At 35.3% G+C, this 24,481-nt stretch overlaps 2 protein-coding genes across 2 annotated transcripts in view; one reads left to right on the top strand and one right to left on the bottom strand.

Annotated features, from left to right (window-relative positions):
* Positions 1–24,481, top strand: part of LOC145680996 (uncharacterized) — a 1,339,336-nt gene that overhangs the window by 34,979 nt on the left and 1,279,876 nt on the right. The window lies entirely within an intron of this gene.
* On the bottom strand, positions 5,027–5,434 carry LOC145682177 (protein GVQW3-like). The gene has a single exon (XM_081753764.1). The coding sequence runs from the start codon at positions 5,432–5,434 to the stop codon at positions 5,027–5,029; it is 408 nt and encodes a 135-aa protein (XP_081609890.1).

The raw sequence follows: 24,481 nt of genomic DNA, 5'->3' as shown, positions 1-24,481 counted from the left end.
AATGATTGTCAAAATAAATTGAATTCGAGATTTTCAACAGTTTTACAAGTTTTGTGACCCACACATGTCAAAAAGCAAATCGCCTGGCGGACCTCGGATCGTAACAACGTGGTGTGAGTTATTTTGTCAGTACTCTAAAATTTGCTACTCTAAAATTTGATACCAAAACTTGAATAGTCTTTGTGCTCGGAATAGAATCGTGTTTGCCAAGTCCGAACCGAATGCGAAATGTTCCTGAGTAGTAATCACAGAACGACTATCACTAATATACTTCTCCATAACAAACGCACGATGCTCATTGCGCCACATCATTGCGACTACTGAAAATGGCACGTATACTGCTATCGATCGATATCCCTTACGCCTCCGTATCCTCATCTCAACTCACACAGCGCCCTCTCCAAGTGCGAGAAGTCTTTTGGCCGGACCCTGTATATATACTTCACTATTAACGCTACATTGTGGCGTAAATGGTTTCTCTTTTAAAAATCCATAAGGGGTAGATTAATCTTGGGATGTTTCTTCATAAATAACTCTGGTGACTTTCTTAATATTTCGCAAACGTGTTTCAGTAATAACTTGACAATATGACATAACTCATCTGTCCTAAAATAATCCATAAGTGGGTGTTTTTGGGGGTGAGCTTTTTCGGTCTCAGAAACGACTCAAGCGACAATGTTTATATTTCATAAGTAAATACTACATTAATAACATATTATACGGGTTAAATCATTTCTGACGAATAAGTTTAGAAGGGGTAGTAGTGTTAAGATGAGTTTATGTTTTTGTATTTTGTGATAAACCACGATTTTGTTCCTACTTTATAAATAATGACCTGTTAATAAAGAAATAATTCTTTTGTCCTGAAAATATCCACAAGGGGTGGTTTAATCTGAGGTTGAGTTGTTTTTTGGACGATTTTCTTAAGAAACAACTAATACGATTTGTTCATATCTCATAAATAAATGTTTCATTAGTAAACTTAATGTATTTCATAAGTGATTTCTAATGAAAAGGTCCATAAAGGATAGCTTACTGTTGGAAATGAGTTTTCTTCGAATGAAATTGACCGAAAATACAAGCTATTCATATTTCAGTAATAACTGTAGCAGAACACGATTAAGTTCAAGAAATTGGAGCGAAAAAGTTTAGTACAGTAGGCCGTTTTTTTCATTGTTTTTGGTATAGCAGACCATTAAGAACGCAAAATCTTTTCATAGGGGATACGTTGGTTTAGTGGTAGAGCTCTTATCTCTGGTGACTGAGGTCCCTGGTTCGATTCCCGGACAAGTGAGTTTGTGGTGGACAATATTGCGTCCGTGAGTTTTCACAGGGCATTCCTGTTTCCTCCCACTTTCTCATTCCACCATTTCTTCCATTATCATTCACTTGCTTTAATCATCATCTACCTTAGCCTAAAAGACATAATAGTTTGACGTAACGCTGAAAGATTTAATTTCATTTCAATTGTTTTGTAGTCTTGAAGGACGGATCCAAGGGGAAGGGGGCTATAGCCACCCTGGACCCTCAGATATACACTGGATAAAATGGATTTCAATCCTGTTTTACACTGGATAAAGCGGAAAAGTATGGTTTAGCCCCTTTCTTGATCATATCCTGGATCCGCCACTGGTAGTCTTAGTATAATTTCTTCATGTTACCCTAGCAAAAATATTTTTATGCCTTTTATGAAATTATTGCTTTTAAAGGTGTATTTAATTTTATTTATACAAATATTTTATGGATTTTTGTTTCATCACGAAGTAAATGAAATTTGAATAAATAAACCTCTTTGGGCAAGGACAGGAGAATTATATTTTCCTTTCAATAACGCTTTGTGCACTTTTATGTCCACTTTTACTTTTCGATTTATTCCCATTGATTGCGTGTTAAACCTAGATAAGATAGAAAAAAATAGTACAAAATGTGTAATTCAACAACGTATAAGGCATTCCGCTCCCGCTGCATTGTAATAACATCTAATGGACGGTGAGTCTGGTATGAAATAATCCGAGTAATTACGGTTGAATATGGATCATGTCATACGAAGAGGTGGTAACTTCAGACCTTAATCATCAACAACTAGATCTAATGGAATAGACTGCATGGTTGCATAAATCACGTGACTGCTCGTAAATTCCCTAGTCTTGTGGTCGCCACATACACATACGCTACCAGCTGCGGCACTCTCTCTCTAGTTAGCAAGGTATGCTGTTCACCATTAATTGATTACTCAAGGAATGTTGCATCGTTAATCTTTAAATAGGCACGTGGAGCATAAATATTGTAGCAAAGAAGTGCATATAAATTTAAAATGAACTGATGGAAAACTTTATGCGTAGTTGTCTTGCAGAATATGATAGATGATAAGTGCAAGTAAGTGCTTACGTAAAAGAAACTGTTAAATAATTATAGCAGCAGGTGGAGGGAAACCGCTGAGAAAATCCACAGACATGTTGTTAATTAACCCCAATCTTATAGAGCCAAGAGTGGAAGGAAGGGGAAGCCAAGATTGTTTACCGAAATAAGAGTTTCACATTCTTCATTAGTATATTAGTGTACAATTTATTAAAAAAATATGTTTTTCAAAATCAGGGGAAGGGCAATTGTCATCGCTGCCCTTTCCAAAGGGCTGCTCTGTTCTCAACAGAGGTGATCTCTCTCTACAGTCTACACTGAGTTTCTGAGCGTAAAGCAGTTAATAGGTATTCAACCCACGATAACGCAGTTACTCAATGATCTTCGCATCTATCTACCCATGGCTGACGTACTTAAATTTTGTTGCCAGCAGCTCTCAGGCTTTTGTCGAGCCACGCGTACATGATTGCGTGTTTTTTGCCACGGCATTGTTCTTGCTGATTTATCTTATATAATAATCGTGAAGATCAACACAAAATGGACTCATAAGTTAGGAGTTGCCAGATTACAATATTACGACAATGAAATCCATTATACATATTTATAAACAGAATACATGCAAATGGTCGCAAGCACTTTATTAGATCACTGCTCTAACGACTGTTAACGCCACAGCTAAATTTATTCAAGTTGAATTCAAATACTCGAGGTAATCTTTTTGTGACTAGAAATCTACCAAATGCGTTTAAAAATTGACATTAACTGCAAATTGTGTGTGTTTGAAGGTATAGCCAATATTGAGTGTAGCCATATCATCAGGACCACCTATAAGAGGGTTGGCAATCCTGACAAATGTCGGGGACCCGAATCTTCAAGAGGATGTATGATAAAAATATTTTTTCTTTTAATTTTACGTAACTTTGCTAGATGTTAAGTTGAATTAAACAAAATTTGATTTAAACGTATGGTTTTAACAATCTTTTGAACGCATTTAGTGACAAGAAGGAAGTTTAGTCCATTAATAATATAAGAATTTAGAGACTTTTGTATTGCTACTTGTCTATTTTTAAGCCAGCCTACAGCAGAAAAACTAGCAGAAATAACGAAAGTTTTACAAATACACAAATACAATTTCTGCCGTGATGGGATAACAGAAGTAAACGGACAACAACATCTCTTGAATGTTTGAAAGGAAATGTTAGACTATTTAAAATCGAAACATAATTCATTTGGTACTGACATGGAGAACATTAAAGTTATTAAGGTTTCCATAATGTAACCTTATGGTAATGATAGGGTGTAACGTGTAAGAGGTAATGAGGGCTGAATCAGTAGGATCATTTCATATTTTACAACAGCAGAAGAGGGAGGGAATAAGATACTTCACTGACATAAAAATTTTATGATTTTTATTAGTATGTTTATATACAATTTATAAAAAAAACATATTTTCTCAAACTTAGGAGGCAATTTACCGCCGCAAATGACGGTCCTGATCTGAAAACTTAAGCAGAACTGAAAGAATCTAACATTGTGTTCAGACAGTTTTTTCTTTCACACACACACACACACACACACACACACACACACACACACACACACACACACACACACACACACACAAAAAAAGGAATGAAAAGAAAGATTTTCTTCGATGAATCTGATTGTGGTACCAGTGGAGCATCTGTAACACTTCCAGCAAAAACTGAAGAGGAACAATTATATATAATATATAATGTAATCCCACAAAAGATCGTTGTGCAAAAATGAGAAATATTTTTCACCACCTGAATAAACGGTCATAGCTACGCTCTTGCGGCAGAAATCAGAAGCGAGCCTGCAACACTAAAAGAACCTTTTGAGTTTTTCAATACGTTTGCAAAGTTTTGTGACAATATGTTTAATAACAAACCTACAGTGAATTTATTACATTGGGTCAATCATTTGTAATAACTTGGTATACGAGGAGCGTTCAGTATGCTCTAATACTCACCAAAAAAGCAAAATATAATAGAAATGAAAATATGTTTATTTTTCAACATAATCCGTGTCCTTTCAATGCTCTTAGTCCATCGCCGCTCCAAAACTTCTATACTTTGTTGGAAGAAGATGTCCTTTTGCTCCTGCAACCACGTATTAACAGCATCCATGACGGCATTGTCATCCCGAAAAGCCCGTCCACGGAGATGCTGCTTCAAATGTAGGAACAAGTGGAAGTCACTTGGAGCTAGGTCGAGTGAATAAAGGGGATTAAGCGCCAATTCAAATCCAACTGTACGAATTTCATCCATGGCAACACCGGAATTGTGAATGGGAGCATTGTCCTGATGCAGCAACACTCCACGCGCCAACATTCCTCGTCTCTGGATCTTTATTGCAGCTCGCAATTTTGGTATAAGGTCAGCATAATACTGGCCCGTCATTGTGGTTCCATGTTCCAGATAATCCACCAGCAGTATTTCCTTGGCATCCCAGAAAAAAGTTGCCATAACTTTTTTGGCTGACTGTTGAACACGAAATTTCTGCGGGGTTGGGAGGTGGTGTACTTCCATTGCATTGAGCTTTGTTTGGATTAGGGGTCAAAGTGGTGGACCCATGTTTCGTCCACTGTCACAAATCGTGTCAAAAAGTTCTCTGCATCTGCACGATACCTGTCCAAAAGTTGCCTTTAAAATGTCACTCTGTTCCTCTTCTGATCAGCATTCAGGTTTCGAGGTACCCATCGTGCCGAGACTTTCTTCATACACAAATGATTGGTCAAGATGTTATGAACTGTGCCGGTTGACAACCCTATACTCTCTACTAAATACCTGATGGTAACTCGTCTGTCTGCTATAACCATATTCAGGATCTTCGCAATGTTTTCTTCGGTGTTCATTGTTACTGGTGGACCATCTGCATGGGCATCTTCGCATGATTGTCTGCCACATCTGAACTCACGACACCATCTCGCAACTGCAGGATATGATGGAGCAGACTGTCCTAATGTTTGTACCAAGTCGTCATGAATTTCCCTTGGCTGTAAGTTTTTCAGTTGCAGGTACTTGATGACCGCACGAACCTCACTATTTTCCATTTTCACAGAGTTCTTACAGATGCTCTACTGCAAACACCTGCAAAGAAGAAAGTGCATGATCAAATAACTTGCACTGCGGCATAAAGTCATCATAAAATGTCTACTTTCTACACATGTTAAAATCATGATCCTACATGAGGGGGAAGGGGGTCAGTATTAGAGCATACTGAACGCCCCTCGTACGTGTGAGTGTATAAATATGGAACGCTTGCTCAATTTTAACCAAACTTAGTACACAAATTACTTGTGGTTTGAAAACAATACTGTGGGGTTGACACCCCTAGCAACCTTAGAAGTAGAGATGGGAACGGGAGACACAAAAATAATCAGAAACGACGAATATTAGTTTCGAATCTAATCTAATTAGTTTTCTGGATCGCTGAGATAAATAGTTACACTCTAGATGTCGTTTAAGTTCAATTTCAGCCCTCATTGGCATCTGAATGAGAAGAGGTGAAAAATAAAATAACCGAGATTAGTTTCGAATTTATAGTTTTCGGCTTGCGCACTGATTGATGAGAGTACCGACGACATTTAATAAGACCTGTGACCACGTGCTCTATCTTTCCTGAAACTTCCATTTCTAGTGAGGCTGAAACTTTCCCATTTTATTTCATAATATAGCCAAAGCGAGGAAATGTTTCAAATCTTTTAAATGAATTTTTGAACAGTTAGTACTTGTATCGAACTAGGCTTTTACTATCTCATTTTGATTAAAATACATATCCAAATGGGGCAAGGATTAACATTTTTCGCAATTAATAATTTTATAAAGTATTTTTGGCGTACGAAGAATACGCATTTCAGCTAGTATAATGAAGCTCGCTCCTGTTTTTGACAGATCATATTTTAGCTATAGGGCTAAGGTGGAGGTAAGATTTCCACTCTTCCGAGACTTTGGCATTTATGGAGATGATGTATTCAGCACCGTAAATTATTTATTTACTACATAAAACAATACCAACTATCTAACAAATGTTCTTTATAGTGTATATGGATAACATGAAATCTTGGGAATCAAGTATTAAAACTCTCAGGTACATAAATTTAAAGCCAACATACAAAGAAACCTTCATTTCTGAAATATACCGATGAACAGTAACCACAAAATTACTAATTCTTCTACTTGTATTCTGTCTGTCTATTTTTATTTTCCAAAATAAAATGTTTGTTAGCAAAATCATGTTAATCCATCTCTTCAACACACTATTTCGGCCATTTTTGTACCCTTGGTTATCCCAGGTTTCCATTTTAAAAACACTGAATAAACTTCAGAACCACATTGGAACGAGGCTTAAACGAGAAAAAACTCATTCCTCACTGGGGATCAAAGCATGGCATTCTTTTTGTTTGGCAGTTGCCTTACCGAATAATCCCGAACAATTCTCTCTAATATGAAGAATTTTTATTATATTCTAAGCCTAAAAGTTGCACAACAAACATTGGATGACAAAACTTGGTGAAATGGTCAAGGATGTTATAAAATAGAGGATCTGCTCATATGTATCTTCATCCTATTAACTCAATGAAGCCAAAACCAACCGAGCATCGGCACGTTTGATTGGCTACGCTCTTTTCCACCATCGTCTGATTGGCTACTTTCGTTTCCGCCATAAATGTAGGCTCAAAACTTTGCCATCTTATTGGGCGGAGTGGACAGATTGGGGGTGACGAAACTATGACGTATGGCTTCAAGATTTTGTTGTATAGGCAGATACTCTATTTTATAACATCCTTGGAAATGATTGCATCATTCTTCTTCGCTTTTATTAAGGTTCGGAACATTGACACTTAGTGATGTCTACGAAAACTGTACGACAATGCTACTATGAACTTTACAACATAATTGGCTTAGAATATAATAAACATTCCTCGTATATACCATACTTCTATCCTCAAAGTTCTAACAGAATTATTAAATAGTGATAATATTAAGAAGAAAAAATATAATCTATTAATTTCAAGTTAGTTATTGTATCACTCGAAATATGTTTTGAGCCGCTTTTTTTATTTCTTATTGTTCTGCTTTGCTTTGAAATTCAAAGGAAGTGCTCACACACAGTGGGATAATCGATAAAGATCTTATGTAGTTTCTTCCAATGACACAAGGTCGCAATCAAGTGATTGAAGAGTTCGCGTTGTAAAAATAAACACGGTTATGCCAAACATGTTGTTATATAGTCAAAAGATAAATGCGTTTCCTTCACATATCTTTCATACATGTTATGTTTATAGGTATATCCACTTTTTTCTTGAAAAAAATATTTTTTAATGTGTATATTCAGTATTGAAAGTACATGTATGTAAACAGAACGGATATACGTATTTATATAAGATTTTTGTCTATAGGCAGATCATTGTTTACAATATTAAAATAAGAAACAAACATAATAAAATTTTTAAACATAACCTTATTCAAAACTTAAAGAAAAAAAAAAAGATGTTCGGTATCATGAGTAAGGATTCTTTCAAGAGTTATGATCACTTACAACAAACGACAAATTGGCTATGCCAAGCAGTTAACAGCTTTTCTCTTCGGCTTCCTGTTGGCAAATAGACTATGAAGAGCAGTTAAAAGCTTATCTCCTCGGCTTCATAAGAGCAGTTAACAACTTATCTCTTCGGCTTCCTGTTGGTAAATAGACTATGAAGAGCAGTTAACAGCTTATCTCTTCGGCTTCATAAGAGCAGTTAACAACTTATCTCTTCGGCTTCCTGTTGGTAAATAGACTATGAAGAGCAGTTAACAGCTTATCTCTTCGGCTTCATAAGAGCAGTTAACAACTTATCTCTTCGGCTTCCTGTTGGTAAATAGACTATGAAGAGCAGTTAACAGCTTATCTCTTCGGCTTCATAAGAGCAGTTAACAACTTATCTCTTCGGCTTCCTGTTGGTAAATAGACTATGAAGAGCAGTTAACATCTTATCTCTTCGGCTTCATAAGAGCAGTTAACAACTTATCTCTTCGGCTTCCTGTTGGTAAATAGACTATGAAGAGCAGTTAACAGCTTATCTCTTCGGCTTCATAAGAGCAGTTAACAACTTATCTCTTCGGCTTCCTATTGGTAAATAGACTATGAAGAGCAGTTAACAGCTTATCTCTTCGGCTTCATAAGAGCAGTTAACAACTTATCTCTTCGGCTTCCTGTTGGTAAATAGACTATGAAGAGCAGTTAACAGCTTATCTCTTCGGCTTCATAAGATCAGTTAACAACTTATCTCTTCGGCTTCCTGTTGGTAAATAGACTATGAAGAGCAGTTAACAGCTTATCTCTTCGGCTTCATAAGAGCAGTTAACAACTTATCTCTTCGTCTTCCTGTTGGTAAATAGACTATGAAGAGCAGTTAACAGCTTATCTCTTCGGCTTCATAAGAGCAGTTAACAACTTATCTCTTCGGCTTCCTGTTGGTAAATAGACTATGAAGAGCAGTTAACAGCTTATCTCTTCGGCTTCATAAGAGCAGTTAACAACTTATCTCTTCGTCTTCCTGTTGGTAAATAGACTATGAAGAGCAGTTAACAGCTTATCTCTTCGGCTTCATAAGAGCAGTTAACAATTTATCTCTTCGGCTTCCTGTTGGTAAATAGACTATGAAGAGCAGTTAACAGCTTATCTCTTCGGCTTCATAAGAGCAGTTAACAACTTATCTCTTCGGCTTCCTGTTGGTAAATAGACTATGAAGAGCAGTTAACAGCTTCTTCAGCTTTTTACTCAACATTTTCATTTCGACATATTATAGTCAGTCCACAATTTTATATGCAGCATTGAATTCTCAGTTCTTCAATACTACTACTACTACTACTACTACTACTACTACTACTACTACTACTACTACTACTACTACTACTACTACTACTAATAATAATAATAATAATAATAATAATAATAATAATAATAATAATAATAATGTTTATTTCTGTGCCATGAACAGCCTAACGGCAAAAATACAGCACTTTATCAGACAATATAAACACATATTACATACAATGTAAGCTATATACTGAAACAATAAAACATAATGATAAAATAAAGTAAAATAATATCGGATTAATAATTCCTTGTCAAATTAACACCATTTTTTTAGTATCAAAAGAGTCGTCATAAATAGTAAAAATAATATTTGTCAAGTTCTAAAATTCATGCTTTTATACTGATAAAAATAAATGAAACTAAATTAAAAGAATTGGTCAGTCTTCTTAAAATTACAGATTTCGGATTCAACGGAACTAATGTTGATATATTTCTTGTATTATACATTGGTACCCTTATACCTATATTATGCAAGCAATATTCACTATGATAGCTATTGTCTAGTAATTTCTTAATAAAATCTCTTTCAATAACTTTTCTCCTGTCGCTCAATGCCTGCAATCCCCAAAATTGACACCAGTATTCATAACTACGTGAGTAGTAATCTCTATTCATTTTATAGCAGAGTAACCTAATAAAACATTTTTGTACTGATTCAATTTAGTTTGCCAATGTTATACCTATACTATTCCAAATAACTACACCGAACTCTAATTTTGATCTTGCAAGCATCTTGTATAAATATACATATGAGCTGGCATTTCTAAACTCAGGCCATTGTTTGAAAATAAACCCTATTATTCTCCTAGTCCCTTGGATTGTATCATTTATATGATAGGTAAATTTCATGTTTCTGTCAAACACTATACCCAAATCTTTAATCTGTTCGGCTTTATGCAATGTTACTCCATTAATTACATATTTGCTCACGTAGTATTGGGTTTTGTTAGTATATGATATGTATTTAGTTTTGTCACAATTTATTTTCAATAAGTTACTTTTACACCATGTACTAACAGTATCTAGATCTTCCTGTAGTAAGTAGTTATCATACTCACTATTTACTATTCTAAATAATTTTAAATCATCGGCATACAACAAAATATTTGAGTATTTAATTTTCTCAGGCAAATCATTAATAAATATTGAAAAAAGGAGGGGTCCCAGAGGAGATCCCTGAGGTATGCCATTCTTTATATAACCGTAACTAGAGGTTATTTGACCAATTTTTACTTTAAACGTTCTGTTTGCTAGATAGCTTACAAACCATCGAATGTACAATGGAGATAGACCAGAGTGTCTGATGAAGTCAATATGTTCAATTAGTCGGCGAAACTGTTACACATTTATTATTTTTAAATAAATTTTGCTTTGCTCAGCATTTTGTATTTCTAGTTTAACTCATGCGTAGTTTTTGGGAAAACTAAAACTAAAAAAAAAAAAAAAAAACGAATTTCCTGTACTTCGAAGTATGCTGTATGATATCCCCAGAGCCGTAGCTAGAGATTTCGGCGCTCGGAGCGAAGTAGAATTCGGCGCCCCCTACACTCACCATACCAAACTTCTCAATTTTTTTTGTCTTTTTGCATATAACAAAAGAAGCTTTTGTTCTTATGCTATTCTGAATTTTTATCAAGGTGCTTGGATAGACCATTGCAACAGCCAAAAACGATCATTATGTATTCTTTTAAAATAAGAGCTATTTTCAAGAGGCTTCTTGGACTTTTTGTTAAACTTTCACAAAGCTACCTTTAGTTGTATACAAATATACTTGGAGAACAATTATAAAAAATTATAGCTATTCACACCGTTTCATACTATCGATAAGAAATAAAATTTCAATAGTTTAGAAACTATATGCTTTTAAAATATTCGAGAAAGGTGACACCATTAATTTTCAGAAATAATTGTAAACTTTTGTAATTTTATTCTGTACATGACCACACAAATAGCATTTTAATTTCAATTCGTTTAGTGCCAGCAATTAAACGGGTTGAATTTGTTAATGACACACTTTTTTTATTACTCTTAAGTGTCGGTGGTGTGAAATTATTGTTTTAAGTGAGCATGTCCCAAGAGAAGATAAGGATGACAATATAAAATAAAAACAGTTTTTACGATGAAGTAGAACGGGTAATTTGACCTACTCCCGTGATACCATTGAACATTCTATTAGGGGATTTCAATGCGAAGGTAGGACGAGAGGATATTTCCAATTTGATTATAGCGAATGAAAGTCTGCATTACGAAAGTTTGGCTTTTGCAATATCCAAAAGCCTTATCGTGAAATTCCTACATCGTGTGGTTCATAAATGCACATTGACCTCGCCACATGGAAGAACACACAATGAAATTAATCACGTTTTAGTAGATAGGAAAAATCAGTCTAGTATAATTGATGTTCGGTCCTTCGCAGGACCTGACTGTGACACTGATTACTACCTGGTAGCAGCCGTAATAAAAGAGAGATTATCGTTTAATAAAGTGTATATTCAACATCTAGAAACGAAAAGGTTTAGTTTAAAGAAATTAGAGGAGGGACAGGCTAGAGGGGAATACCAGATTAAAGTGTCAAATGGGTTCAAGGTTTTAGAACGTTTAGAGAGCACTTATGTTGAGGATACTTGGATTCAAAATAGGGATAACATTAAAATTTCAGCAACAGAAAAAAATGGAGCACTTGGAAATACGTAGCAACAAACCATAGTTTGACCAGGAATGTGCCAAACTAGCGGAAAAAGAAAACAGACAAAACTGCGTTGGTTAAAAAATCCGAACGATATAACAACACAAAATTTCGTTGACATCGGATGTTAAACTTCCAAAATGTATAGAACAAAGAAACGCGATTTTTTGAAAGCTAAAATTAGTGAACTTGAAGATAATATTAAAAACAAAAACATTCGAGACATGTTTAAGGGGATCGACGAATTTAAGAAAGAGTATCAACCTCGTGCGTATAATTTAAAGGGAGATGGCAGAACAATTCTCACTGATACAGACGGCATCTTGAATAGATGGAAAGATTTCTTTAATGATTTGCTTAACACGCAGCCAAAAACTAATGTTCGTGGGGAAAGGGAAATGCACAGCAGAATCATAAATTTCAGAGCCTAGCCGAACAGAAGTATAAAGAAATTAAAAGCTATAAAGGAATTAAAGAAACACAAATCTCCGGGTGTAGACGAAATTCCGGCTGAATGGAGTGGAAAATTGTGAAACAAGATACTGTATACAAACCCATTCTCCTTATCTGGAACAAGGAGGAGTTACCACAAGAGTGGAAAGAATGAATCACTGTTTCAACTCACAAGAAGGGCAACAAAGCGGATTGTAATAATTAGCGAGACATTTTTCTTGTGTCAACATCCTATAAAATCCTCTCAAACATTTTATTAGCAAGATTGATCCCATACGAGGATGAAATTACTGGAGATTATCAGTGTGGATTTAGACGAAATCAATCAACTATGACCAGATATTTACAATTCGACAAATACTCGAAAAGAAATGGGAATACAATACCCCGGTACATCAGTTATTTATTGACTTTAGAAAGACTTATGATTCTATTAGGAGATAAATATTATACAACATTCTTATAGAATTTGGAATACCGAAAAAGCTACTTAGATTAATTAAGATGTGTTTAAACGAATTCCAAAGTAAAATCCGATTAGGAAAATTCTTGTCCACGAGCTTCCTCGTCGAGAATGGTCTGAAACAAGGAGATGCATTGTCGACATTATTATTCAACTTTATACTGGAGTACGATATAAGAAAAATCAAAGATATCAACCAGAGCCCAGAGCTGAATGGTATTCAGCAGGTTATAGCGTATGCTGATGATGTAAATGTGATAGGAAATAATAGGAGAAAATAGAAAGAAATGTAAAAAACATTATTAAATGTTTGCAGGTTTAGAAGTAAACGCGCAAAGGAACTAATTAAATGGAAATTTCATGGGATCGTAATACTGCAAATTATTGATGCACCAAAGTATCAAATAATATCTTCGATAAAGTGGATACTTTTAAATATCTAGGATCAATATTAACAGACCAAAATCATATCCACGAAGAAATTAAATGTCAACTGAAATAAGGGAATTCGTGTTATTATTCAGTTCAAAATCTTTTGTCGTCGAGAATTCTGTCAAGAAATTTGAAGCTGAAAATATATAAAATGATAATCATGCCTGTTGTTCCGTATTCTTCCGAAAAATAGTAAGGGAAGAACGCAAACTGAAAGTATTTGAGAATAAAATCCTGAGGCGAATATTCGTACCCAAGAGGAACGGAAATGGGGAATGGCGGAACCTTCATAACGAGGAACTGCATAATTTACATCCTTTACCAAGCATTGTTAGAGTCATCAAATCTATGAGGCTCAGGTGGACAGGTCATGTAGAGAGAGTGAAAGAAAGTACAAGTTTTGACTGGATATCCAATCGGAAAACGGCCATTAGAAAAACGTAGGCGCAAATGGGAGGACAATATTAAGATTTACCTCGCAGAAATAAGAATACGAAGTAGAAACTGGATTCAGTTCCGTAAGGACAGAAGTTACTGGAGAGGTTTTATGAACGTGGAATTGAAGCTCCGGGTTCTATAGGCCATAGAGTTAGTTAGTTAGTTCTTTTACGATTAAAAAAAATTGTCAAATATAACTGAAATTCAGAAAGTTTATGTTTATCTGTATGTAGATAAAAAAGAGCACAACTGGTAGGTATGCACAGAAAACATATTTTACCGATAAAACTATAACAGTTGATGGAGAAATGATCCCAATAAATTCCTTTAAATTGGAAGCATTTCATTTGTCAATGGAATAGAGAAAAAAAAACACCGGTAGGGATTAGTCTTCGAAAAGGACGAAGTTCGTTGGGTTAAGTTCTGACCCTTTTAGCCCCTACTCTACGATTTTGAATATGTTACCATTCTTCTTGTTTCCCTTCATTTCTAATATTACCGCTCAAACAGCAGCTTGCGTGTGTCTCTTCACTTTTCTCATTTTCATATCTTCATTCTCACAATCGTGATTAATCCAATTGGGTAGAAAAGCGTGATTAACTAAGTAAACTCATCACCATCACAAAGCTGAACACGTATTTATTTCAGACTTTAACCGTTTCCGATTTTTAGAAGGCTCCTGTGTACACTATAAGTCATTACTTGGCGGCATGTAATCACATCGTCATTAACAAATCGTATATAATAACTTTGTTTAAGTAATAATTAAATACTTGTTGTGACTGTTACTGAAAAGTCCAGGTTGCGAGCGAAGCAAGCAAGAAAATTTTTAACAAATGTATCTTTGCAAACAGATACCAATATTGATTTAATAGGGGGATAATTCTTTTACGGGGCGCTGCGGTGTTTACTCTTTTCCGACATCTTTTCTTTCTTCTTGCTCGTTCGGCGCCCCCTTACTATCAGCGCCCGGGGTGACCGCCCCGCTCGCTCCACCCGCAGCTACGGCTTTGGATATCCCTGCCGACTATTAAGATGAAACTGATAAAGTCTATACTAATAAAGTTCTTTTTGTATTGAATAATACAAACTAATAAAGTTCTTTTTCTATTGAATAATACAAACTAATAAAGTTCTTTTTGTATTGACACCATGAAGACGATAGTATACAGTATGGTTTATGAGGTGTAATAAAAATTATAATTAAATCTAAAATTTAAATTTTGTTCAATTATAATATTGTGGGGAGATAAAACATAACTAAACAAAATGACGATCTTCTCACTTAAATTTCATTAGATTCAACCTATCATTTCAATTTTCTTGAAAAATTAATGCAGATGCAAGAAATTTCACGTAAAAAGCAGTATCTCTGAGAACATCGTCATGTGTTTGACATCACTTGTAAAACGAAATTAGCTTGCGTCTGCAAAAATATATCAGACATGTAATACAAATATTTCTCCATTTATTACGAAGTTAACTAACTAAATAATATCTATATAGTAGTAAGAAGGTATGCACATTTGCTGGTACCTGCAGTACGCATCAGAATTATTAAGCTAGTTTGATTTTCTTTAACCTACATTATTCATGTCCCTCCTTTTAATGAAGCGACTTGACCTCGGCAAAAATTGAAGTGTAGAGCAATCGATCGCTTCCGCCGCCACAAGTGGAAGAGGAAATAAACTATCGCTGAAAAGTGAAAACACACGAATAAAATTGACATTCGTGCTCGGTTTTAATTTTAAACTTTCAACTGATATTGATTTATTGATTCGTTATAATAAGCTGTAAGTTTATGTTTTATATAAGGTTTCTAATTTGTTGGTTGCTTCGTTAGGGTTTAGGCTTCTTTCAGCAGCGAGGAAATATGAGACGTGGACCTACAGCCTAACAAGGGATATGAATCACATGTGCTCCAGTCAGGTACAGGTTTTGTAATATACGTTCGTATTTGTGTGTCTACTTGTCAGGGTATGATTTCGCAGACACAATTGAGTACGAAACGTTTGTTAAACATGAGTGGAGAAGCAGGAGAGACGGTGGTTCAGTTGTAGATTGTTCACTTCTAATGCGTGGGGTTCCTGGTTCGATCCCATCTCGCGCCAAGTGGGCTTTGTGGTGGACAAACACCATGTTCGTGAGTTCTCTCGGGGTTCTCCTGTTTTCTCCCACTTTATTCATTCCACCATTGCCAATCTCGCCGGGCCAAAACCTCACGTTGCCAAAACCTCGCCGCCAAAAACTCGTGGGCCAAAATCTCGCCTGCAGCTTAATAAAAATTCAGTGTAGTATAACAATATCTGCTGCTTTTCTTATAAGTAAAAAGAAAAAAAGGAAGGAAGAGCTTGGTGTGGTGAGAGTAGGAGCGCCGAATTCTAATTCGCCCCGGGCGCCGAAATATCTAGCTAGGGCTCTGTATATATATATATATATATATATATATATATATATATATATATATATATATATATCCCCCTCCCTTTTGTTGTGCCGACAAAGTGAAATTATAAAATACATCTTAGGCTCGAACCTCATCTATGTTGAAAATTTGATTAAGATCGATAGGATGGCTCAAGAGGTATAATTTAACAATCATAGTCATTTAATTTATATATATATATAGATTTCCAAAGCATGCATTAGAATTTTTCTTGTCATTATTTTAATGTAATTATGTGTTATTACTAAATATATACATATAGTAATATATAGAACATTCTACATTGAAGAAATCGTCTTGAAGAGGTTTTATCCTGACGACATTTCTTCCCAGGCGACACTACGTCTCGCTTAATTTAGACCAGGCGAGATTCTGTGTCGCGAGATCATTACAACGAGGTTTTGGGTATGGCAATATTTTGGGGCGCGAGGTTTTGGAAGACGAGGTTTTGGCAAGGCAAGGTTTTGGCCCGTGAGGTTTTGGCCCCGCGAGAGTTTGGCGCGCGACGTTTTCGGCGGCGAGGTTTTGGCCAGGCGAGATTTTGTCCCGCGAGGTTTCGGCCCCGCGAGATTTTGGGCCGCGAGGTTTTGGCCAGGCGAGGTTTTGGTCCGCGAAGCTCATACGTAAATCCGGCACTGGATATGTTTCTCATTCAGCAAGGTGTAAAGTCATATATGAATGTTCTAAATGTAATAAATAGTCACTGAAATATTCTAATATCTTCGGATCTAGTACCGTTATATATATTTTTATATATAGGTTTTGAGGGACAATAATGGTGGTAATTGAACTTTGAAAATTTACTAAACTTCTTTACTACTCTAAAACAAAACATATTTTCTGTGGGGAAATTGAACTATTAATAGCTTAATGCGAAATATTTTTCATGTCCTCCCCCGTATTTTAGCTTTTCTTGAACGTTCTTTATTCCTAGCCAATTAGCAGTTTATCACTTATAGCATAATAAGCGTTCTCACTTTGAAGTTGGAAAGAATCGGATTCAAATCAATCTGCAACATAGGTTTTTCCTGGATTTTCCCCTCAGCTCTAGTTGTCAGATGATACTATTTAATATAGATTCTGACGATTTCCTTCAAATTTCTCCATGTACTTTTTCGTTAACTTGTTTCCGGCGGAAAATGGCTGCGTATCTTATGAGTAATGGTCATTTTATATTTCTGTCTTTATTCAACACCGAGGTTATAAGGGACGGTACTTATTATTTACTTAGGATCCGAACTACAACCTGCGCTTGATTTCTGTACAGTTGGTGGATGCACATCCTATCATGTGTGATCAAGCCTTACAGTATACGTTGTTCCAGTGTTGGGTAAGTTACTTGTCAAAATTTAACGCATTACAAGTTACTTGAGTTTTCCTTAAAATGTAACGGGTTACTTGCCCCAGAAAAATAACTGTTACTCTACTTTGAAAGTAACGCGTTACTTTTAGGTTCGAAACTTTACACACACATTAATTCAATTTTTCCTTCTACTACTACTACCACAATATCACAATTATTAATTATTATTATTAATATTATTATTATTGCACATTCTGATTTTCCCCAATTATCGTAAATGTTTAGAACTGTGGGTTGATAATAGTAGCGCTGCTGTATCCTTTCATGTATACAGTTACTTTCTCTAATAAAGTAGACCTGTTCATCAGTCACAGTTTATTCATATTAACCCCTTACTGTACATCGTTAATTATGGTACCCATCAAACAATATCCACAGTAATAGCAACTACATATAAACAATGCGATATTATTGAAATGCTATATTGCACTGTAAAAAAAAGCTCACATTTTGTAGGCGTAAACTGCAACGACTTTTGATCACTTGTTTTACATGTGTATATATGTGCAACAGAAGGAGTTCGAAGTGTGTACAAAACGTGTGAGATATGTGCACGACTTACACCCTTGGAAGTTTCTGCATATTTCTCACACGTTTTGTACACAATTTGCACTCCTCCTGTTGCCCGCATATATACATGTAAATGAAGTGATCAAAAATCGTTGTAGTTTACGCGTACAACGAGAATTTTAGGAATGATCCAAGAAAATGCATCAAAAGATTTTAGATCTTGGCCAATAATTAATTTTTGGATCCGTGGCCACTTAATTTTTGAAGGCCCCTAAATCGAGTTTTCATATTTTATAAGGAACAAGTACATCACAATGAGTTAAGTGATAGTTTGGGTTTGGCTACACTACATGTAGTTCTCCAGATATAAGGCGTGGAAGAAAATTTTCAATTCAAATATATTGGATCTTTTGATCCAAAATGTGTAGGGTTTTTTTACATTGTGTGTGTTGCACTATTTATAGTTGCTGTACCATATTGTAAACATATTTGTTGACAAGTAAAAAAAATTGAATATTTATATAAACTGTGATTTTTAATTGTTGATTATCATATCCTAAGGATTATCATATCCTATAAATAGAGTTGTCATATTTTTTGATCCAAAACACGGACAGACCTTAAAATGGCCTATCAAAGATGCCCAAACACAAAACAAATATTTTGAAATTTCTTACCTGAAAATCACCTTTTCCGGTAATCACACAATTATTTACTGTAATACTTAAAACACTATTGGACACTAACAGTTTTAGATCTTTTTTCCATTAACACAAATATAATGAATCATGACATTAAGTTACATATATTAAATTTAACCAAAAGAACCCTGGAATGGAAAAATCAGACACTTTTCAAAAACATAACCTACTTTATTAATAATAACTAAAATATAAGCTATATTATGAAAACACAATTCTTTCGGCCCGAGATTTTAGCGACTTCCGACTCGGAAATTTTCGAGCAGCTCCAAAAACTGTAAAATACCGACAATTTCCTATTTCATGGTTTTTACGATACGGACAAAGACACGGATCCAAAACTACAAACAGTCCGTGCAAAATACGGACATATGGCAACCCTACCTATAAAACAGTTTACAATATTTTTTACATCGAAGTTTTGACGTTTCGCTGACTAATTTAAAACCTGGTTATTCAAGTTAAAAGAATATATCGTAGAAAATCACTATATCATTGTCACGATAACCAATCAACATATTACACCTCTTACTTCATTTACACTAAATGTACATTTCTTTATTTAAGCTCTTGAGAAAATGAAATCTTATTTTTTCTTACTTTGCTGCAATTGAAAGATTTCTTTTCGAAAAAATTGCAACTTCTAAAGTGACCATAAATATAAACAAAATAGCAGGGTGCTGTTTCGGTCTACTCTAGAAATTTAACTTAAAAAACTTAACTTTAGATGCTTACTCAAATTTGTGTATGAACTCCTGTCTGTTGAAGTGCCGCCGGGGCACTTCAGGCACTTTAGTTTTAAGTTCTGTTCATCATCCTCAGCTTTTAAGAAAAAGTATTTTTTTAAAGGTTCGAACGGTAAAATATTTTCGTTCTCCATCTTTATGAAAACAACACCAACCAATGTAAACTAGACTACCATTGCAGTCGCAGTTCACTCACTGAATGTATTGATTTTGAGCTGTCAAAATCTATGACAAAATCTTCCAGATGCATGCAAACAGTACACGTGATTTCCTTGAGGTTCTGAAGACCTTCTGAAGACAGCAAGTGGCACCAAGATCTTATCTGTTTCTCTGTATGTCGGTGACTGAGAGTTCATGCTCCACTGCTCCATTCTGAGAAATTTGCTACAGGAAAGAAATATTTGTTTCCGAAAAAAAAATATATGTACGTTAGTTATTCATTTGAAATGTAACGCAAACTTGGTACGTTACTTAAGAATTTGTAACGTGTTACCGTTACAGTTACTTTGGAAAAAATGTAACGCGTTACTTGCGTTATATCACTTCCCAAGACTGTGTTGTTCCCTACTACACTATCTCAACTCCAATTAGTGTTTTCCACAAAACGAGACGAGAAATAAAAATTTATCGTCTCGTCTTGTAGGTTTTTCTAGAAGTCTCGTCTAGATTCTAGATGAATTCTTTGTATTTCCTTTACGCTAAAGGGGATAATCGAGTGACGTAAATCTGAAAGATTTCATTTGAATTTCATTTTCAATTTGATCTAGAAGTTATCAAAAGCATTCCACGTCACAGGAGTCCCACGAGGGGTGTGACATAACAACATTTAAACCATATTTTTATTGGATTATATTATGTAATGACTTGCGTATCTTTACGCGTTGATAAATCCTTGTGTTCATACAATTACTTTATCAATTTATAGTTTTTATACTATGAACCATTTAATACTATAACGATATTTGTGTAATTTTTAATATCATTAGTTGTATTTTTAACATCTTTACTTGTATTTACGGGCAATATGTGCTATTAAAATATGCACAAGCTAGCTAGAAGAAGAAGAAGAAAATATAAAATGAACTAGAATTAATTTTCTTTCAAGGATCTTATAAAATAGAGGATCTGCCCTTAGAACAAAATCTTGAAGCCATACGTCACAGTTTCGCCACCCCTACTCTGCCCACTCTGCCCAATAGGATTGCAACGTTTTGAGCCAACAATCATGGCGGAAACGAAAGTAGCCAATCAGACGATGGCAGAAACCAGAGTAGCCAATCAGACGTGTCGATGCTCGGTTGTTTTTTTGGCTTCATCGATTTAATAGGATGAAGATACATATGGGCAGATCCTCTATTTATAATATCCTTGTTTTCTTTTCTGATATTATGATTCATGTTCTGTCGACATATTAATTGGATGTTATTTGTCGTAGCAACGAGAGATATATAACATAACAAAGGATCCATCTTGTATAATTTACGTGCATGTTATTTAAAAGGTGTAGAAGTTTCCTTCTTTACGTAATTATAATAAAAGGTAATATGAAGGTGAAGTATTTAAGTGGATTTTGGTAAAATAGTAAACTAGATTTTAGACATATTCGAACTGTGGGATCTCATAATACTAAAACCGTCTTTGATACCTAAGAGTTGGGTAAACTAGTGTTGCCCATGAGATTCGAGAAATTTCTAGCCTCGTCTCGAAATCGAGACGAGAGTTATCCCGTGTTTCGTCTCGTAGACAATACTACCTCAGAATATAGTTGCCTATTAGACAAGAATTATCTCTTCTCGAAAGCAAGTCGTAAAAATAATGTCTCGGACAATGCATCTGTTTTCATTAGATAAAGAAATAAAAAACTGACTCGTAACGAAAATTCTGTCTTGTATACTTTCGTGTTAAATACTACTTCGAAGATAGTTCTGTTACTTTTCTGCGCTACCAGCTCAACGCGATTAATAAATAAAGTAAATATTTGAAAGTGAAATGAAACTCATACTTTATTTAATTAGTACTTTTGTTATTCTAGTCACCAAGCGAAAGGATCCTAATAACGTTTCCAATTTCACTTCTTGTCAGAAGAAATGGCATTTGAAACGAGAACTTATTCTCCCTTAACAACTGTGCAACTGAAAAGTAGGCCGGTGTAATTGACAGTTGTTCTTTGATCTTGGGGATTGCAGCAGCAGTTTGTCTCCACCTGCAATTTTACGCCACTCTCTTCCCAAAGGAGGTCACTCACTAGTCGAGATTAATTGATTTACGCCTGAAATGTTACGGGAGGTGACCGTCTTTGGGAATCACTTCTTCCAATTTAGCACCACTTGAAGTGATCATGAACGTAAAAATATCTTCTTGCAGTATATTAGTTATTTGTTAAGGAAAGAAATGTAATCACTTAGACTAGATGATTTTCCTTGTGTCATTCCGACTCGTAAACACATTGGTCTTCAAGACAGAAAGCTGTTTCGCGAAGAAGTTAAATAACTTTGCAACTTCCGCGTGTTTTTTTTTTTTTTTTTTTACAGTATAAGATCGTTCATTATTTCCAAGAAAATGAGACTTTATCGTTGTAAGCTGCGTGTAAGATTTTGAAATATTTTCACAACAGAAAGTAAAATATATATAAAGATTTCAAATACTATGTGATCAAATTGCAAATGACTCATTCTCTCATGACACTGAAATAAATAAATCTTTAATTATTTGGTTTGTTACCCATTTCTGACTTCGGAAGCATTGTGAGAAATGAAATGAAAACTAAGTGTAAAGACATGATTAATGTAATTTTGAAAAAAAAAATGAAATGAAAGCTTTTCTTTTAATGTCCGACAATTGTGCCCTTTAGGCTAAGGGAGACGATGAGTAAGGCAAATTAATGATAACGAAAGTACTGGTAGAATGAGAATGTGGAAGGAAACCGGAAACATTCCGAGAAAATCTACGGATACGATGTTGTTCACCACAAATTTACTTGGTCGGGGATCGAATCAGAGACCCCACGTACCAGGTGTTAGCGCTCTACCACTGAGGCAACCCATGCGCCCCGAATGTAATTGTGAGCAAAAACAGCAGAAACGATGCACTTTGTTTACTTAAAATCATTATGAAATGGCATTTGTAATTTTACATCCCATAATTGTGTTCTGTAGGATAAAGAAGACTAATTGTTAATGAAAATGAATGATTGTGAAATAATTAGTGGAATGAAAATATGGGAGGAATCGGGGAACACCGACGAAACGCATGGACCCGATATTTTTCATCAAGAATTAGATCGAACCAACAAAACCTGTTACAATAGGTGTGAATGCTTTTATCACTTAGTAACCGTTCCTCCCACGTGCGTGTTCTCATCTACATACCCTTTCCTACTTCATTAAAGAATTGGAAAAATATTAACGGTTCATTGTCAACGATATATTGTGCACTAATGCACGTTTAAATTATAATAATAATAATAATAATAATAATAATAATAATAATAATAATAATAATAATAATAATAATAATAATAATAATAATAATAATAATAATAATAATAATAAAAGAAAATTTTAATTTAATGTGCCATTGGTTATGCCCTTTAGGTTGAAGGACACTGCTTATAGATGAAAGTGAATGATAATAAAATAAGTGGTGTAATGATAAAGTGGGAGGAAACGGGAGAATTCACTAGTATAATTTATATACCACAAAATTATTTAGCCTGGGACCCTAACATCAGGGATAAGTACTTTAAATATTTGTAAGGAGTTTGGTTTATCAGAAATCCTTTATACGTTTGTCGGGGGCGCGATGGCTCAGTGCTAGGGCGTTCACGTCTGGTGCTTGGGGCCCCTGGTTCGATCCCAGCTCGCGCCGTGTGGACTTTGTGGTGGACAAACACCGTGCTCGTGGATTTTCTTGGGGCTCTCTCGTTTCCTCATACTTTCTTAATTCCACCATTTCACTCATCTCTCATCATCACCGTCTCCTTTAGCCTAACCGGCATAACCATGGGACGTAAAACTTAATGATTTCATTGCCTTTATACGTTTGCTCTGTCTGTGTGTTCATCCATGAAACAAAAACTATCAATAACTATTTGATGGATCACCACTAGTTTTGGCCAGGATGTAGACGATCTCAAATCAAGGATAAAGATCATTGAAAAGGTGATATTTAAACTGTAAGGAGCAGAAATCAACCATTTCTGGTTTCTACGTTGATCACTACATACAGAAAACGATAATAGATAGCGAGAAGCGGCTTCCTGCCATCGGTTAAGCGTCCCTAGGATATATTTTTCTTCATTCTTATCTCTCTACTGAAACCACATGTAGCGGAAATCTAATACCACTTTCGGCTTCAATATTAGTCGAGAAAATATCACGCCATACAAGTCAAATTCCTTAATGTTGTGTTCACATGCCACTGCAACTTGTTGTTTTGTTGAAATCACCTTAGCCGAGAAGTTTGTTTTCATGCTCTTCTAGGAGTCATATTCAATTTTCTCTTTCATCCAATACGACAGAAACTCGAACACAGAAATTTCGAAGACAATTTAAAAAGTTCTTGGTCTTCAGAGGGGCTTGCTCGAACCTCTGCGACTCCCAATGGATTTGACCTCACAATCGTCATCTATTCCCTGAGACCACTCGACTACACCTCACTGGACCATACAAACCTATGACTGAGCTACTGTGCTCTCAGGATTTTCGCTGAGCTCACCCCACTGTTTCTGAATTTTTGTTAATACTGTAATGACTTATAGGTAGAAGCTAAATAACGGTCCAGGCTAGTTTTTTCCCCTTCACCAATTTATTATAAAATTTGTTAAATACAAGACGTCTTTGATTACAAAGAGTAAAATAGTGTCTATCTTGTTATTATCCAGACGACAGGAAATAGGTGTTTTGCACGGTGCCCCTTCTCTCAAGGCAGTCTCCAAGGCACCTGCTGGTTCTGATGAGTCTTGAAGGAAAGCCCCCTCAGCCCAAGGCAGCTTCGCG

The sequence above is a fragment of the Thermobia domestica genome, chromosome 3 (assembly GCF_964235325.1).
Source record: "Thermobia domestica chromosome 3, izTheDome1.hap1.1, whole genome shotgun sequence".
NCBI classification, from domain to species: domain Eukaryota; kingdom Metazoa; phylum Arthropoda; class Insecta; order Zygentoma; family Lepismatidae; genus Thermobia; species Thermobia domestica.
Note: the sequence above shows the minus strand (reverse complement) of the source record. Positions and strands in the feature narration are given on the sequence as shown.